The sequence below is a fragment of the Sapajus apella genome, unplaced genomic scaffold, assembly GCF_009761245.1.
Source record: "Sapajus apella isolate SASKATOON/1434 unplaced genomic scaffold, GSC_monkey_1.0 scaffold52, whole genome shotgun sequence".
Lineage (NCBI taxonomy): Eukaryota > Metazoa > Chordata > Mammalia > Primates > Cebidae > Sapajus > Sapajus apella.
In genome coordinates this window covers 16716948-16735374 of record NW_022436992.1, presented here as the reverse complement: position 1 = coordinate 16735374, position 18427 = coordinate 16716948, and the positions used below count along the sequence as shown (strand labels likewise).

Genomic DNA, 18427 nt, shown 5'->3' with positions numbered 1-18427 from the left:
TTGCCACTACAAATTTCATTCTGGAAAACGTACACGAAAATGTTGAAAATGCTCATAGGTTTTTGATTCTCACTTTTTCCCAAATGGGATGGAAGGATTTGATGTAAATATGCTAATGTTCTTGTTAATATCTTTGTTCATAAAATGATATTTAAAGCATAAGGCAGACATTTTCACACCGTGAGCTCTAGCCCAAATGCTTTTCCTTTTAAGTTGTCATCATCTAAAGATCCCAATTTTGAATTCCTGTGCATGTTAGGGATTCAAGGAGGTGTATTTTGAAAATGTAAAAATTTTCAGTGCTTCAAAATGGATTGCAATACTCTTTTCTCTTCTGCATCTCGAGAAAAGCTATACCTGCTGACATTACAATTGTTTTAGAACTTCAACTGTTTTATGTCAGTGTTGTTACATTGAGAAGCTTTACTTAACCACATCTTCTGATTGCTAGGTTGAGTTTCTGCATGTGTATGTGTGTGTGTTTATCTCTGATTAAAAATGAATGAAGTGATTCATCACTCTTTTTTAACTCTTTGGTAGATACAGTGTTTAAAAACAATGATTCTGAGTTGCTTTGGCCTTAGAATCTTTTCTTCTACTACCATTCATTACCAACAGGTAACCAACAGCCTGAATTAATATTTTTTTACTTTTAAATCACTGCAATGCACATTAAAAATATTTTACAAGATACATGCACTTTCATAGATAATATGTAGAATCTGTTTCCATGTATCAAGTATCTCTCCCATGGCCGTGTTGATTGCACCTGTTTACTCCTTAAACCATGTCTTTCTGACACGTCATAACTCTTAGAAACTCTAGTGTGGGCAGTTTGCCCGCGGGTGTGTGAAGAGAGACAGTCAGTTTGGAGGCCACAGGGGACTCGCCAGGATGGGCAGCACCTTAGCTAAGATCGCAGAGATAGAAGCTGAGATGGCTCGGACTCAAAAGAACAATGCCACAGCACACCACCTAGGGCTGCTTAAGGCTCGTCTTGCTAAGCTTTGTCGAGAACTCTTTACTCCAAATGGTGGTGGTGGTGGAGGTCCAGGAGAAGGTTTTGATTGATCAAGACAGGTGATGTTCGAATTGGATTTGTTGGTTTTCCATCTGTGGGGAAGTCAACACTGCTTAGGAACCTGCCAGGGGTGTATTCTGAGGTAGCAGCCTATGAATTCACTACTCTGACCACAGTGCTTGGTGTCATCAGATACAAAGGTGCCAAGATCCAGCTCCTGGATCTCCCAGGTATCATTGAAGGTGCCAAGGATGGGAAAGGTAGAGGCCGTCAAGTCATTGCAGTGTCCCTAACCTGTAACTTGATTCTGATTGTTTTAGATGTCCTGAAACCATTGGGACATAAGAAGATAATTGAAAATGAACTGGAAGGCTTTGGCATTCACTTGAACAGGAAACCTCCCAGCACTGGCTTTAAGAAGAAGGACAAGGGAGGCATTAATCTCACAGCCACTTGCCCCCAGAGTGAGCTGGATCTGAAGCTGTGAAAAGCATTCTGGCCAAATACAAGATTCATAATGCTGATGTGACTCTATGTAGCGATGCTGCAGCTGATGACCTCATTGATGCGGTGGAAGGAAACAGAGTTTATATCCCCTGTATCTGTGTGTTAAATAAGATTGACCAAATCTCCATTGAGGAATTGGCTATCATCTATAAGATGCCTCACTGTGTACCCATCTCTGCCTATCACCGTTGGAATTTTGATGACCTACTGGAAAAGATTTGGGACTATCTGAAACTAGTGAGAATTTACACCAAACCCAAAGGCCAGTTACCAGATTACATTTCCCCAGTGGTGCTTCCTTACTCCATGACCACAGTGGAGGATTTCTGCATGAAGATTCACAAAAATCTTATCAAAGAATTTAAATATGCTCTGGTCTGGGGTCTGTCTGTGAAACACAATCCTCAGAAAATGGGTAAAGACCATATGTTGGAGGACAAGAATGTCATTCAAATTATGAAGAAGTGAAACCTTCCCCCTTTCCCATCTGCCAGGTGAACCACAACAGCCTTCCCCATGATCAAGCACCCTACCCCAGTTCTTCATGGCTTTGACAGTCACTGGATCAGGATCCAGGGGAGGGAGATGGAGGCACCCAAACTGTCTTACCTTGGTGTCACTGTGTGTGTTGAACTGCATAAAAGACCTGGTAGGCTAGTCAGCTACATGCAAAAAAAAAAAAAAAAAAAAAAAAAAAGAAACTCTAGTGTGTGCTTTTCAGAGAATGACAGTAGGAATGGAAATAGCCAATGGTAAAAGTGTTACTTGTCCTCTTGGCTCCCCTTCATCAATGCTAAACTCTAAACTACTCAGGTCACAATTTAGAACCCCTTTGTTGATCGCTATAAAGCATTCCCCGATATCAAATGACAAATAGGCCCTTGATGAAGAAAAGCCCTGTAAAGCTGTATTGCTCTGGTTTGTGTGTGTGTGTGTGTGTGTGTGTGTGTGTGTGTGTGTATTTTTTCCTCTTCTGAAAACTGTTAAAGAAGACTTTTCATTACAAATGAAAATATTTCTATTTCATATTTATTTCCTGTCTCATGGCACTCTGCTCTCCTTGGATCTAGTAAGGATCTCAGCTTGTTTTATTTATATCTGCAAAAAACTATGCCGATGCTTCATTTTTCATGTCAATTACTGACATGTTTTCAAATCTTCACAAGTTATTTCTGAAGATGTTGGTGCATTGAGGAAAGATGGTGTCATTGTAGTAGAAGAAGTTTTAAATAGTTTATGTTCAGTAAAATTCCAGAGCCCGTTTCTCTGGAAGGCATAGAAATAGTGGTGTTATGTATAAACATAAAATAGCACCACAAGGCCTTGTGTACATAAAAGTGTTTATATCCTGGAAGATTCTAATTTACTGCTCAGTAATGTTTCCTGGAGAGGAAAATAGGTGAGATAGATTGCTGAGCCTGTGATAATAACTCATAATATGAAGCAAAAGCATAGAAACAAAATGAGAGACAATAGATACACAAACCGATGTGGGTGAAGAACATCTGTGAAACAGTGTGTCTATGGGAGAGAGGAGGCCATGGGGCTACTTTTGTGAGGAAGGAATTTGTACACATTAGTCAAGTATCTGACACAGTTAACATTTTAATAAAGAAAAACCTTATATACACATGTGTGAGAATGGGATTGTACAGATTTCACAATATAGTGGTGATGAGAATAAAGAAGAAACAAATGTAAAGGGCAAAGAATGAAGTCCACCAATATGGATATTAGATTAATGAATGAAAAAAGAGTGTATGCCAAATTGGGCAGGTATAAACAAAGAAAGCTAGCTAGGTAATTTGGAGGTTTCTGATGAGGAGACGTGTGGGAAGTCACTTTATGGGAAGCAGAAGTTAGAAGGATGAGGGTGACCCACAGGATTCCATTTCTTCTCCCTAGAAGTTTTGGACATCAATGATATGTGCTTTGTTCACATCAGTTAGCATATTGGGATGCACTTTAATCCAGAAAATTGTTTTTTTTTTTCTTTAGGAAAGCTGTGTTTGCTTAGGTAGTTATTTCATAAAAGGACTTGAGATGCCCCTATGGTATATAATATCAAACTAGCTTTAGAAACAAAGGAATCAAAGAATGTATTTCTTGAGCACTAAAAGGGCAAATTCCAATAATCTTGGCAATCATTTTATATATAATATATGTGTATATATATATATATACACATACACACACACACACGTATATGTCTTATTAACCAATCAAATATATTTATTTTCTTAACCAACCAAATATATATATATAAAAATATATATTATATGTTATATATATTATTTATATATCTCTATATATAATTTAATATATCAATATATAAAAATAATATATAATTATATATATAATATATATTTGGTTATTAATAAGTCTCTGGTGATTTAAAGATTTTGTTTAATTTGTTTTCATGGGAATCTGATTGCACATTATTTCTTTGATGCGTATGTTTTGGCAAAAGTGGGTGAAGAGATGGGAAGAAGGCTCAACTGCTGAATCCAGGAAACGTAGGAATTTCAGACTTCATGAGTATAAAGAAAGTGATTTTTGAAATTTAAGACTAAGTATAAGTGAACTTATTTCAGATGCATTTAGAATATTTGCATAAAAGATGATTTTGGCTGCTCCAGGAACTACTGGAAACAGGAAAGAGTGCTAGAATTGGGCTAAACCACACTGACTCATTGCTCCTCTGTTACGTTGGCATCAGAGATGTATGTTTTATTGATATTAGTTATTCAAATGAGTTAAATGTGAATATGCACATATTGCCTTGTTTTTCAAGGCAATAACTTTTGGATGAAATAGCAATTTGAGGAAAATGCTTTAGAGAATAACATGATAAATATGTCCCAGATATTCTGGTACGTTGTGTATTCTTTCTCATTGGTTTCGAAGAACATCTTGATTTCTGCCTTCATTTCATTGTTTATCCAGTCAACTTTCAAGAGCCAGTTGTTCAGTTTACATGAAGTTGTGTGGTTCTGGTTTAGTTTCTTAATCCTGAGTTCTAATTTGATTGCACTGTGGTCTGAGAGACTGTTTGTTATGATTTCTGTTCTTTTGCATTTGCTGAGGAGTGATTTACTTTCAATTATGTGGTCAGTTTTAGAATAGGTGCAATGTGGTGCTGAGAATGCATATTCTGTGGATTTGGGGTGGAAAGTTCTGAAGATGTCTTTTGGATTTGCTTGATCCAGATCTGAGTTCACATCCTTGATATCCTTGTTAATTTTCTGTCTCATTGATCTGTCTAATATTGACATTGGAGTGTTAAAGTCTCCCACTACTATTGTGTGGGAGTCTAAGTCTCTGTAGGTCGTTAAGAACTTGCTTTATGTATCTGGGTGCTCCTGTATTGGGTGCATATATATTTAGGACTGTTAGCTCTTCTTGGTGCATTGATTCTTTTACCATTATGTAATGCCTTTCTTTCTTTTGATCTTTGTTGGTTTAAAGTCTATTTTGTCACAGACGAGGATTGTAACTCCTGCTTTTCTTTGCTCTCCATTTGCTTGGTAAATCTTCCTCCATCCCTTTATTTTGAGGCTGTGTGTGTCCTTGCACATGAGATGGGTTTCCTGAATACAGCACACTGACAGGTTTTGACTTTTTATCCAATTTGCCAGTCTGTGTCTTTTGATTGGGGCATTTAGCCCATTTATATTTAAGGTTAATATTGTTATGTGTGAATTTGATCCTGCCATTTTGATGCTAGCTGGTTGTTTTGCCCGTTAGTTTATCCAGTTTCTTCATTGTGTCGATGGTCTTTACCATTTGGTGCGTTTTGGAGTGGCTGGTACTGGTTGTTCATTTTTATGTTTAGTGCTTCTTTTAGGAGCTCTTGTAAGGCAGGGCTGGAGGTAATGAATCTCTGAGCAATTGCTTGTTTGTAAAGGATGTTGTTTCTCCTTTGCTTAAGAAGCTTAGTTTGACCGGATATGAAATTCTAGGTAGAAAGTTCTTTTCTTTAAGGATGTTGAATATTGGCCCCCACTCTCTTCTGGCTTGGAGGGTTTCTGCCGAGAGATTGCTATGAGTCTGATGGGCTTCCCTTTGTGGGTAACCCGACCTTTTTCTCTGGCTGCCCTTAGCATTTTTTCCTTCATTTCAACCCTGGTGAATCTGAAAATTGTGTGCCTTGTGGTTGCTCTTCTTCAGGAATATCTTTGTGGTGTTCTCTATATTTCCTGGACTTGAATGTTGGCCTGCCTTGGTAGGTTGGGGAAGTTCTACTGGATAATATCCTGAAGAATATTTTCCAGCTTGGATTCATTCTGTCACATTCAGGTACACTGATCAAGCATAGATTAGGTCTTTTCACATAATCCCGTGTTTCTTGAAGGCTTCATTCATTTCTTTTCACTATGTTTTCTCTAATCTTACCTTCTTGTTTTATTTCATTGAGTTGATCTTCAATCTCTGATATCCTTTCTTCCGCTTGGTTGATTCGGCTACTGAAACTTGTGTAGGATTCACGAAGCTCTCGTGTTGTGTTTTTCAGCTCCAGCAAGTCGTTTATATTCTTCTCTAAGCTGTTTATTCTCATTAGCATTTTGTGAAACCTTTTTTCAAGGTACTTAGTTTCTTTGCATTGGATTAGAACATGTTCTTTTAGCTCAGAGAAATTTGTTATTACCCACTTTCTGAAGCCTGTTTGTGTCTATTCATCAGACTCATTCTCCATCCAGCTTTGTTCCCTTGCTAGTGAGGAATTGTGATCCCTTGGAGGAGAAGAGGCATTCTGGTTTTGGGTGTTTTCATCCTTTTTGCACTGGTTTCTCCCCATCTTCATGGATTTATCTACCTGTGGTCTTTGTAGTTGGTAACTTTCAGATGGGGTCTCTGAGTGGACGTCCTTTTTGTTGATGTTGAAGTTATTGCTTTCTGTTTTTTAATTTTCCTTCTAACAGCCAGGCCTCTCTGCTGTAGGACTGCTGGAGGTCCACTCCAGACTGTGCTGTCCTGGGGATCACCTGTGGTGGCTGCAGAACAGTAAGGGTTGCTGCCAGTTTCTTCTTCTGTTATCTTCGTCCCAGAAGGTACTCACCAGATGTCAGCCTGAGCTCTCCTTTATGATGTATTTCTTTGGATATACAGGGGTTGGGAGCTGCTTGAGGAGACAGTCTGTCCCTTATAGGAACTCAAATGCTGAGCTGGGGCACTGTTGTTCCATTTAGAGCTGCTGGGCAGGTATGTTTAAGTCTACTGTAGTGGAAATTAAAACCTCCTCTCTTCCAAGGTGCTCTGTCCTGGGAAGGTGGGGCTTTATCTGTAAGTTCCTGACATGCTGTTGCCTTTTTTCAGAGATGCCCTTCCCAGCAAGAAGGTAGTCTAGTCACAGTCTGCCAGCAGAGATGTTGCTGAGCTGCCGTGGGCTTTGCCCAGCTGCTGTGTGAACTTCCTTGCAGTTTTGTTTACATAGGTATGATTAGAGCTGCCTCAGTAATGGCGGTCTACCTTAGTAGTGGTGGATTGCCTCAGTAATGGTGGACTGCCTCAGTAATGGCCGATTGCCTTGGTAATGGTGGACTACCTCGGTAGTGGTGGACTGCCTTGGTAATGGCTGATGCCCTTTCCCCCGCCAAGCTGGACCATCCTGCATCCAGCTGCACTTGCTGCGAAACTCTCAATCCAGAGCATAGCAGATTGCTGGTCTTTGTAAGGGGTGTGACCCGCTGAGCCAGATCACCTGGCTCCATGTTTCAGCCCCCCTTTTTTTAGTTGAATGTGCAGCTCTGTAACCCAGGCATTCCAGGCACCAGTTGAAAGAGCCACCCAGATTTGTGTGTGTTTTTGTGCAAAGACCTGTAGTACCAGCTGAAACAGACATGCTGGAAACTTGTGGCATATTTCAGCTTGGGAATTTCCTGGTCTGTGGGCAGTAAAAACTCATTTGGGAATGCGGTGATGACTAATCCTCCGCATTGTTCTTGCTGGGAACTACACTCCAGAACTGTTCCTATTTGGCCGTCTTAGTCTAGAGGGAAATTTATAGCAGTAAACGCCCACATGAGAAGCAAGGAAAGATCTAAAATTGACACTCTATCATCAAAATTAAATGAGCTAGAGGAGCAAGATCAAAAAAACTCAGAAGCTAGCAGAAAACAAGAAATAACAGGATCAGCACAAAACTGAAGGCGATAAACACACACACAAAATCCTTCAAAAAATCAATAAATCCATGAGCTGGTTTTTTGAAAACATAAACAAAATACACAGACTGCTAGCCAGATAAATAGAAAGAAAAGAGAGAAGAATCAAATAGATGCAATAAAAAATGATAAAGGGGCTATCACCACTGATTCCACAGAAATACAAACTACCATCAGAGATTACTACAGACAGCTCTCTGCATGTAAACCAGTAAACCTGGAAGAAATGGATAAATTCCTGGACACATGCACCCTTCTAAGCCTAAATCAGGAAGAAGTTGAAACCTTCAAGAGACCAAAACAAGGGCTGAAGTTGAGGCAGCAATTAATAGCCTACCAACCAAAAAAAGCCCAGGTCCAGATGGGTTCACAGCCAAATTGTACCAGGTGTACAAAGATGAGCTGGTACCACTCCTTCTGAAACTATTCCCAACAATTCAAAAAGAGGGAATCCTTCTCAATTTTATGAGACCAACATCATCCTGATACCAAAACCTGGCAGAGACCCAAAAAAACAAGAAAACTTCAGGCTAATATCCATGATGAACATAGATACAAAAATCCTCAGTAAAATACTGGCACACTGATTGCAAAAGCAAATCAAAAAGCTTATCCAATATGATCAAGTAGGCTTCATCCTGGGGATGCAAAGCTGGTTCAACATACGCAAGTCTATAAACGTAATCCACCACATAAACAGAACCAAAGAAAAACCACATGGTTATCTCAATAGATGTTGACAAAATTCAACAGTGCTTTATGCGAAAAACTCTCAATAAACTAGGTATAGATGGAACGCATCTCAAAACAATAAAAGCTATTTATGACAAACCCACAGCCAATATCATACTGAATGGGCAAAAACTGGAGGTACTTCCTTTGAAATCTGGCACTAGACAAGGATGCCCTCTCTCACCACTCCTATTCAATAGAGTATTGGAAATTCTAGCCAGAGCAACCAGGCAAGAAAAAGAAATAAAGGGTATTCAATTAGGAAAGGAGGAAGTCAAATTGTCTCTATTTGCAGACAAAATGATTATATATTTAGAAGACCCCATCCTCTCAGCCCAAAATCTCCTTAAACTCATAAGCAACTTCAGCAAAATCTGAGGATACAAAATCAATGTGCAGAAATCACAAGCATTCCTATATACCAATAGCAGACTAAAAGAGAGCCAAATCAAGAACGAACTGCCATTCACAATTGCTACAAAGAGAATAAAATACCTAGGAATACAACTAGCAAAGAATGTAAAGGAACTCTTTAAGGAGTACTACAAACCACTGCTCAAGGACGTAAGAGAGGACACAAACAGATGGAAAAACATTCCATGCTTATGGTTAGGAAAAATCAATATGATGAAAATGGCCATACTGTCCAAAATAATTTATAGATTCAATGCTATCCCCCATCAAGCTACCAATGCCTTCTTCACAGAACTGGAAAAAACCGCTTTAAACTTCATATGGAACTAAAACAGGGCCCGCATAGATAGCCAAGGCAATCCTAAGCAAAAAGAACAAAGCTGGAGGTAGCAAGCTACCTGACTTCAAACTATACTACAAGGTTACAGTTATCAAAACAGCATGGTACTGGTACCAAAACAGAGAGATAGACCAATGGAACAGAACAGAGGCCTCAGAGGCAACGCCACACATCTATGACCATCTGATCTTTGACAAACCTGACAAAAACAGGCAATGGGGAAAGGATTCCCTGTTTAATAAATTGGCGTTGGGAAAACTGGCTAGCCATGTGCAGGAAACAGAAACTGAACCCCTTCCTGACAACTTACACTAAAATTAACTCCAGATGGATTAAAGACTTAAACATAAGATGTAAAACCATAAAAGTCCTAGAAGAAAACCTAGGCAAAACCATTCAGGACATAGGCATAGGCAAGGACTTCATGACTAAAACACCAAAAGCATTGGCAACATAAGCCAAAATAGACAAATGGGATCTAACTAAACTCCAGAGCTTCTGTACAGTAAAAGAAATAATCATTAGAGTGAACCAGCAACCAACAGAATGGGAAAAAATTTTTGCAATCAACCCATCTGACAAAGGGCTTATATCCAGAATCTACAAAGAACTAAAACAGATTTACAAGAAGAAAACAAACAAACCCATTCAAAAGTGAGCGAATGACATGAATGGATACTTTTCAAAAGAAGACATTTATGAGACCAACAAACATGAAAAAATGCTCATCATCACTGGTCATTAGAGAAATGCAAATCAAAACCACATTGAGATACCATATCACGCCAGTTAGAATGGCGATTGTTAAAAAATCTAGAGACAACAGATGCAGGAGAGGATGTAGAGAAATAGGAACAGTTTTACACTGTTAGTGGGAGTGCAAATTAGTTCAACCATTGTGGAAGATAGTGTGGTAATTCCTCAAAGACCTAGAAATAGAAATTCCATTTGACCCAGCAACCCCATTACTGGGTATATATCCAAAGGATTATAAGTCGTTCTATTATAAAGACACATGCACATGTATGTTCATTGCGGCACCATTTACAATAGCAAAGACCTGGAACCAACCCAAATGCCCATCAATGATAGACTGGACAAGGAAAATGTGGCACATATACACCATGGGATACTGTGTAGCCATAAAACATGATGAGTTTGTGTCATTTGTAGGGATATGGATGAATCCGGAAGCCATCATTCTCAGCAAACTGACACAAGAACAGAAAATCAAATACTGTGTGTTCTCACTCATAGGCAGGTGTTGAGCAATGAGAACACATGGACACAGGGAGGGGAGCATCACACACTGGGGTCTGTTGGTGGGGGGATTGGGGGGGGATAATATGGGGAGAAATGCCAGATATAGGTGATGGGGGGATGGAGGCAGCAAACCACATTGTGATGTATGTACCTATGCAATAATCCAGCATGTTCAGCACATGTACCCCAGAACCTAAAGTACAACTATATATATATATATATATATGTACATATAAATAAAACATTTCAGTTAGACATGAAGAATAAGTCCAAGAAATCTATTGTACAGCATGATGATTATAATCTATTGTACAACATGATGAGTATAATTAATAACAATTTATTACTGAAAATTGAAGAGCAGATTTTAAGCAGTCTTCACCACAAAAAAATAAGGATGGGAAATAATTCACATGATAATTAGCTTGCTTGAGACACTCTACAGTGTATAACTGTTTTAAGACATCACGTTTTGCACAATAAGTATTTATAATAAAAAGAGAACAACATGATACTACAAACCTATTTTAGAAACAAAAATAATATTGAATTCATTGACTCTTATAAAATGGCCATTTTCAATAACTATTGGAGTGATTTCCAAAAGTAAAAGCTTATTCATATCTAATGCTTGTAGCAACTTTATTTTGTATAAGAATGTCAAATTTGATAATTTATTATAATTTTTGATGAGGTTTATATGTTATACCTAGTTGCTATGAGTGGATGAAGAAACTTTTGAAGCCTAAACGAGAAGATAAAAGAAATGTGAACACAGTGTTTCACCATATGTGTGTGACAAATAATTAATATTACATACTAGAATTTACTAAACACATATTCAGGCTGATCAATCCAGAACACTTCCACTCAGGACTTGTCAAAGTATACATTCAACTAAAGTGTCATTGCCATTGTGTACCTTCCCAGTTATCAGGCAAGTTAAAGAACATCATGAATATTTATAGTATAATGGTATAAATCCTTCTGATGTTCTGCATGAAAGACATGTGAAAGTGTGTACCACCTGTTTGACATTGATTCCAGGATGTACGAGTTGTTTCTCTGATTTCAGATCACATTTGTCCTCATGACTTGGCATATCCACATTGATACTGACAATGTTTTAGTTTTAGACATATGACAAATGATATCACATTTCAAATTGTAAGAGTATATTTTGTGAAGCCTGTATTCATGTTTTCTTCAGTGTATTTCTGTCATGTTCCTATTCCAAGCCACAAAGTATAAAACATCAAAGACTATACTAATACAGGCAGGAAAATACTGCTTGATTGTAACACTGCATGAAAGTATGGATAAGTACGGAAAGTATGGATAACTTTATCATATTTACATATGAGCGATTATGTATGAAAGTATGGATAACTATTATATTTACTTATGAGCGATTATGTATCCCTTTTTCTTTTTAGTGTCTTCTCAGAAACAACCAACTTTGAAGGTAATTACACTCTCATTTATGTTTATAATTGTTAACTGTATAGTCTGTAAAATATACTTTATGTATTGAATATTTTGTTTCAAATCCTATTCAGGCTGCAACTGACAAGAAAGATTCTGTTTCGAATATAGCCACAGAAATAAAGGATGAACAAAAATCTGGGACAGGTAATTTTGTAATACACATTTAATGTCATGTTCACTTAAGATAGAAAAGAGCTTCTTTTCCCTGAATAAATCAGCAGGGTCTAATTGAAGCTGCACCTTCTGATTCAGCAGGCCTGAGATTATGCACTTGTAGTAAGTTCTCCGGTGACACTGATGCTGCTGATCCTTGGCCATGATCTGAGTAGTAAGATTGTAAACTTCTCTACATTGAAATTGGGAAGAAAAACCATTAAAGAGCAGTGTAAGACATACCAGGCTTAGGGGACAGCATAATGTTACTTTAATTCTACAGCATTTTTCCATCAAGCGGGAAAAAAGAAAGAGATGAAGTAACAGAAATTACCAGCATCTGATCGTATTGCTAAAACTATAAGAAAGAAGTGATCGTAATGACCCATAACACTGTAGAATGAGAACTAATGAGACCACTGATATAGCAATTATTGTTCTCAAGAAGGATGGATTGTGAGGCCGGAAGGAGGGAAAATAAGAAGTTATTTATGTGATTTTTTTTGGGTTTCTGCTGGGGAAACCTGTGGGAACTCACTTCAGATACATTAAGGATATTTCGTATAAGAAGATTTGGTTTTGGCTGCTCCAATATTGGAAGCAGGAAACAATGCTAGAATTGAGATAAACTACAGTGACTCATTACTCCTCTTTGCTACTGTTGGGCAACAGAGATGTATATTTTGTTGATATTAGTTATTTAAATGAGATAATCATGAATATGCATACATTGGCTTTGTTTTCCAGAGAGATAACTTTTGGATGAAATAGCAATTTGAGGAAAATGCTTTAGAGAATAATGTGATATATCAATCCAGACTATTTTAGAAACAAAAATAATGCTGAATTCATTAATTGACTCTGATAAGTCATTTTTAATGGATGTTGGAGTGATTTCCAAATGTAAAAGCTTATTCATACATATTCATATCTAATGCTCTTAACAACTTTATTTTGTATAAGTATGTCAAATTTTACAGTTTATTTTACTTTTTGATGAGGTTTATATATTATGACTTGTTGCCATGAGTGGCTGAAGAAACATTCTGAAGGCAAACTAGAGGATACGATTGTAGGCATATTAATACACAACATGGGTGTGAGAAATAAAGCACATTATATACTATGATTCACCAAACATATATCCAAGCCGATCAATCCAGGACACTTCCACTGAGGACTTGTAAAGTGTACATTCAACTAAAGTGTCATTGTCATTGTGTACCTGCTCAATTATCAGGCAAGTAGAAGAGCATGATGAATGTTTGTAGTATAATGATATAACTCCTTCTGATGTCTTGCATGAAAGATATGTGGAAGTATGTACCACCTGCTTTGACACTGAGTCCCAGGTGTATGAGTTGCTCCTTTCATTTTAGATCACATTTTACCTAATCACTCGGCATATTCACATTGATAATGACACTTTTTTTGGTCGTAATAGACATATGAAGAATAATATTACATTTGAAGTTGGAAGTATATCTTTTGTTAAGACTGTACTCTTGTTTTCTACAGTATATATCTATCATGTTCCAAGACACACAGTATAAAACATCAAAGCCTACACTAATACAGGCAGGAAAATACAGTTTGTTGCAAACACTTCATGAATGTATGGATAACTTTATCATTTTACTTATGATTGATTATACCTTTTTTTTAGATTCTTCTCAGAAACAACAGACTTTGAAGGTAATTATACTCTCATTTTTGTTTTGAACTATTAACTCTTATAGTCTATGAAATATACTTTATGTATTGATTCTTTTGCCTCAATTCCCATTCAGGCTATAAGTGTCAAGACAGATTCTGTTTCAAATATAACCACAGAAATAAAGGATGGAAAAAAACCCAGGACAGGTAATTTTGTGATACACAGCTAATGTCATGTTCACTCAAGTTAGGAGAGAACTTCTCTTCCATGAATAAATCAGTGAGGGCCCATTCAAGCTGCACATTCTGATTCAGCAGGCCTGAGATTCTGCATTTCTTGGGTGACACTAATACTGCTGGTCGTTGGCCATGAGCTGAGAAGTAAGATTATAGACTTCCCTACGTTGGCCACTGATGTAATAATGATATTTATCAAGGAGGAGGGATTGTGAGGCAGGAAGGAGGGAAAAGAAGAAGTGATATATGTAATTTTGGGGTTCTACTGAAGAAACCTAGTGAACTCACTTCAGAAGCATTTAGAATATTTACCTAAAAGAAGATTTTATTCTGGCTACTTCAGGAACTACTGGAAGCAGGAAAGAGTTCTAGAATTGGGATAAACCACACTGACTCATTACTTCTTGTTACTATTGGGCATCATAGATACATATTTTGTTGATTTTAGTTATAAAAATGAGATAAACTTGAACATGAATACATTGGCTTGTTGTCCAAGGAATTAACTCTTGTATAAATAGCTATTTAATGAAAATTCTGTAGAGAATAACATGGTACTCCAAATAAGACTATTTTGGAAACAAAACTAATGTTGAATTCATTATTAGAATTCTAATAGGGTTATTTTTAATGAATGTTGGAGTGATTTTTGAATGTAAAAGTTTATTAGTGTCCAATGCTTGTACTAGTTTTACTTTGTAAAAGTATGTCAAAATTGATAATTGATGATACTTTTCATTAAGGTTTATATATTATACCTTTTTGCCATGGGTGGATGAAGAAACTTTCAGAAGGCTAAACTACAGGATACAAGAAATGTAGGCACATTATTACACCACATGGTTGTGAGAAATAATGAATAATATCTGCTAGGATTGACCAAACATATATCAAAGCTGATCCATTTAGGACTCTTCCAATGAAGAGACGTGAAGTGTATGTTCAACTGAAGTGTCATCACAATTGTGTACTTTCTCAGTTTGCAAGTTAAAGAGCATGATGAATGTTTGTAGCATAATGGTAAAAATCCTTCTGATGTCTTGCATGAAAGATATGCGGGAGTATGTACCACCTGCTTTGACATTGATTCCCAGGTATATGAGTTGCTCCTCTGATTTTAGAGCACATTGGTCCTCGTCACTTGGCATATCCACATTGATATTGACACTGCTTTATTTGAGTTTTAGACATATGACAAATCATATCACATTTGACAGTGTAAGTGTATATATTTTGAAGACTGTATTCCTGTTTTCTTCAGTGTATTTCTGTCATGTTGCTGTCCCAAGACACAAAGTATAAAGTATCAAAGCCTACACTAATACAGGCAGCAGGATACAGCTTGATGGTAACACTGCATGAATGTACTGATAACTTTATCATATTTACATATGATTGATTATGTATCCCATTTGCTTTTCAGTGTCTTCTCAGAAACAATCTGCCTGGAAGGTAATTACTCTTTCATTTACATTTAAAAATATTAACTATGTAGTCTATCAAATATATATTATGTATTGATTACTTTACTTCTCATCCCATTCAGGCTCTGTTTAAAAGGAAAGTTTCTCTTTCAAATATAGCCACAGGAACAGCAGATGGGCAAAAATCTGGAGCAGGTAATTTAACAATACACATTTAATGTCATGATCACTCAAGATAGAACTTCCCCCCCTCCCCAAATAAATCATCAGGGTGCTCATTGAAGCTACACATTTTTATTCAACAGGCCTGAGATTCTGCATTTGTAATAAGTTCTCAGGTGATGCTGATGCTGCTGTTCCTTGGCCATGTTCCGAGTAGTAAGATTATAGACTTCCCTACATTGAAATTGGGAAGAAGAAACATTGGAGAGCAGGCAAGGCATAAGCAGCTCAGGGGACAGCATAAATTTTCTTTAATTCTACAGTATGTTTTCATCAAGAGTGGAAGGAGAAAGAGATTAAGTAATAGAAATTATAGTCGTCAAATTGTATTGCTCAAACCAGAGGAAAGATGTGACCATAATAAATGATAAACACTGTAGAATGAGAACTAGAGACCACTGATGTAGTAATTATGTTTCTCAAGGAAGAGGGAGTGTGAGGCTGGAAGGAGGGAAAAGAAGAAGTTATTTATTTAATTTGAGGGTTCCTGCTGAGGAAACCTAAGTGAACTCACTTCAGATGCATTTAGAATATTTGCATAAAAGAAGATTTGGTTTTGGCTGCTCCAGGAGCTACTGGAAGCAAGAAAGAGTGCTAGAATTGGGTAAACTACACTGACTCATTACTCCTGTTTGTTACTATAGGGCATCAGATATACATGCTTTGTTGATATTAGTTATTAGAATGAGGTAAAGGTGAATGTGCATACAGTGGTTTTGTTTTTCAAGGAGCTCACTCTTGGTTATAATAGCAATTAAATGAAAAGTTTTTAAAGGATAACATGCTACTTCAAACAAGATTATTTTAAAATCAAAAATAATTGTTGAATTCATTAGTTGACTCCTAAAGTGGTTATTTTCAATGAATATTGGAGTAATTTCCAAATGTAAAAGCTTCCTCATATTAATTGTTTGTAGCACTGTTCTTTTGTGTAAGTATGTCAAATTTGATAATTTATTATACTTTTTGATGGTTTTACATGTTATGCCTTCTTGTCATGAGTCAATGAATAAACTTTCAGATGGCTATACTAGAGGATACAAGAAATGTAGGCACATTATTACACCACATGGGTGTGATAAATAAAGCATATTGTATATTAGAATTCACCAAACATATATCTAAGCTGATCATTCTGCTACACTTCCGCTGAGGACTTGTGAAGCATATATTCAACTAAAATGTCATAGTCATTGTGTACCTGCTCAATTATCAGGCAAGTAGAAGAGCATGATGAATATTTGTAGTAAAATGGTATAAATCCTTCTGATGTCTAGCATGAAAAACATGCAGTAGTATGTAGGCATTGATTCCCAGGTGTATGAGTTGCTCCTCTGATTTTAGATTACATTTTACTTCATCACTCAGCATATCCACCTTTATAATGGCACTTTTTTATTAAAGTAATAAATGTGAAGAATAAGATTACATTTGAAATTGAAAGTGTATATTTCGTGAAGACTGTACTCCTGTTTTCTTCAGTGTATTTCTGTCAGTTCCTGTCCCAAGACACAAAGTATAAAACATCAAAGTCAACACTAATACAGGCAGGAAAATACAGCTTGTTGCAAACACTTCATGAATGTGTGGTTAACTTTATCATACTAACTTATGATTGATTATGTATACTTTTTTTTTCAGAGTCTTCTCAGAAACAACTGGCCTTGAAGGTATTTGTACTCTCATTTATGTTTTGAACTATTAACTCTTATAGTCTATGAAATATACTTTTTATATTGATTATTTTGTTTCAAATCCCATTTAGACTACAAGTGAGAAGAAAGATTCTGTTTCGAATATAGCCACAGAAACAAAGGATGTACAAAAATCTGGGACAGGTAATTTTGCAATACATAGTTAATGTCATGTTCACTCAAGATAGAAGAGAACTTCTCTTCCATGAACAAATTAGCGGAGGGCTCATTGAAGCTGCACATTCTGATTCAGCAGGCCTGAGATTCTGAATTTGTAATAAGTTCTTAGTTGATGCTGATGCTGCTGGTCCTTGACCATGATCTGAGTAGTAAGCTTACAGACTTTATTACATTGAAATTGGGAAGAAGAACCATTAAAGAGCAGTTCAGGACATACCAGGCTCAGGGGCAGCATAATTTTGCTTTAATTCTACAGCATGTTTTCTTCAAGAGGGAAAAAATGAAAAGATATGAAGTAACAGAAATTATAAGCATCAGATCATATTGCTAAAACCAGAAGGAAGAAGTGATCCTAATAATCCATAAACACTGTAGAAGGAAAATTAAAGAGACCACTGATGTAATAATTATTTTCCTCAAGGAAGAAAGATTGTGAGGCAAGAAGGAGGGAAAAGAATTTATTTATGCAATTTTGGGATTTCTGCTGAGGAAGCCTAAATGAACTCACTTCAGATGCACTTAGACTATTTTCATAAAAGAAGATTTGATTTTGGCTTCTCTAGGAACTACTGGAGGCAGGAAAGAGTGCTAGAAATGGGATAAACTACCCTGACTCATTACTTTTCTATGTTACTATTAGGCATCAGAGATATATGTTTTGTTGATATTATTCAAATGGAATAAACAGGAATATGCATACATTGGCTTTTTTTTTTTTCAAAGAGCTAACTTTTGGATAAAAAAGTAATTTGTGAAATGCTTTAGAGAACAACATTATATGTCAAACCAGAACTTTTTAGAAATAAAAATAATGTTGAATCCATTAATTGACTCTTAAAATGGTTATTTCAGTGAATATGGGAGTGATTTCTAAATGTAAAGCTTCCTCATATTTAGTGCTTGTAGTAACTTTATTTTGTATGTCAAATTTG

The 18427-nt window shown here is 36.6% G+C and overlaps 1 protein-coding gene and 1 pseudogene across 1 annotated transcript in view; both read left to right on the top strand.

Moving 5' to 3' along the window:
* On the top strand, window positions 1–1996 carry LOC116526949 (annotated as a pseudogene).
* Window positions 1–18427, top strand: part of LOC116526948 (ankyrin repeat domain-containing protein 36A-like) — a 75515-nt gene that overhangs the window by 15038 nt on the left and 42050 nt on the right. Inside the window, exons 7-14 of the mRNA XM_032243710.1 lie at window positions 11878–11906; window positions 12001–12073; window positions 13749–13777; window positions 13873–13945; window positions 15399–15427; window positions 15522–15594; window positions 17263–17291; window positions 17387–17459. Of these exons, the coding sequence (XP_032099601.1) occupies window positions 11878–11906; window positions 12001–12073; window positions 13749–13777; window positions 13873–13945; window positions 15399–15427; window positions 15522–15594; window positions 17263–17291; window positions 17387–17459 (408 nt within the window). The remainder of the gene's footprint in view (window positions 1–11877; window positions 11907–12000; window positions 12074–13748; window positions 13778–13872; window positions 13946–15398; window positions 15428–15521; window positions 15595–17262; window positions 17292–17386; window positions 17460–18427) is intronic.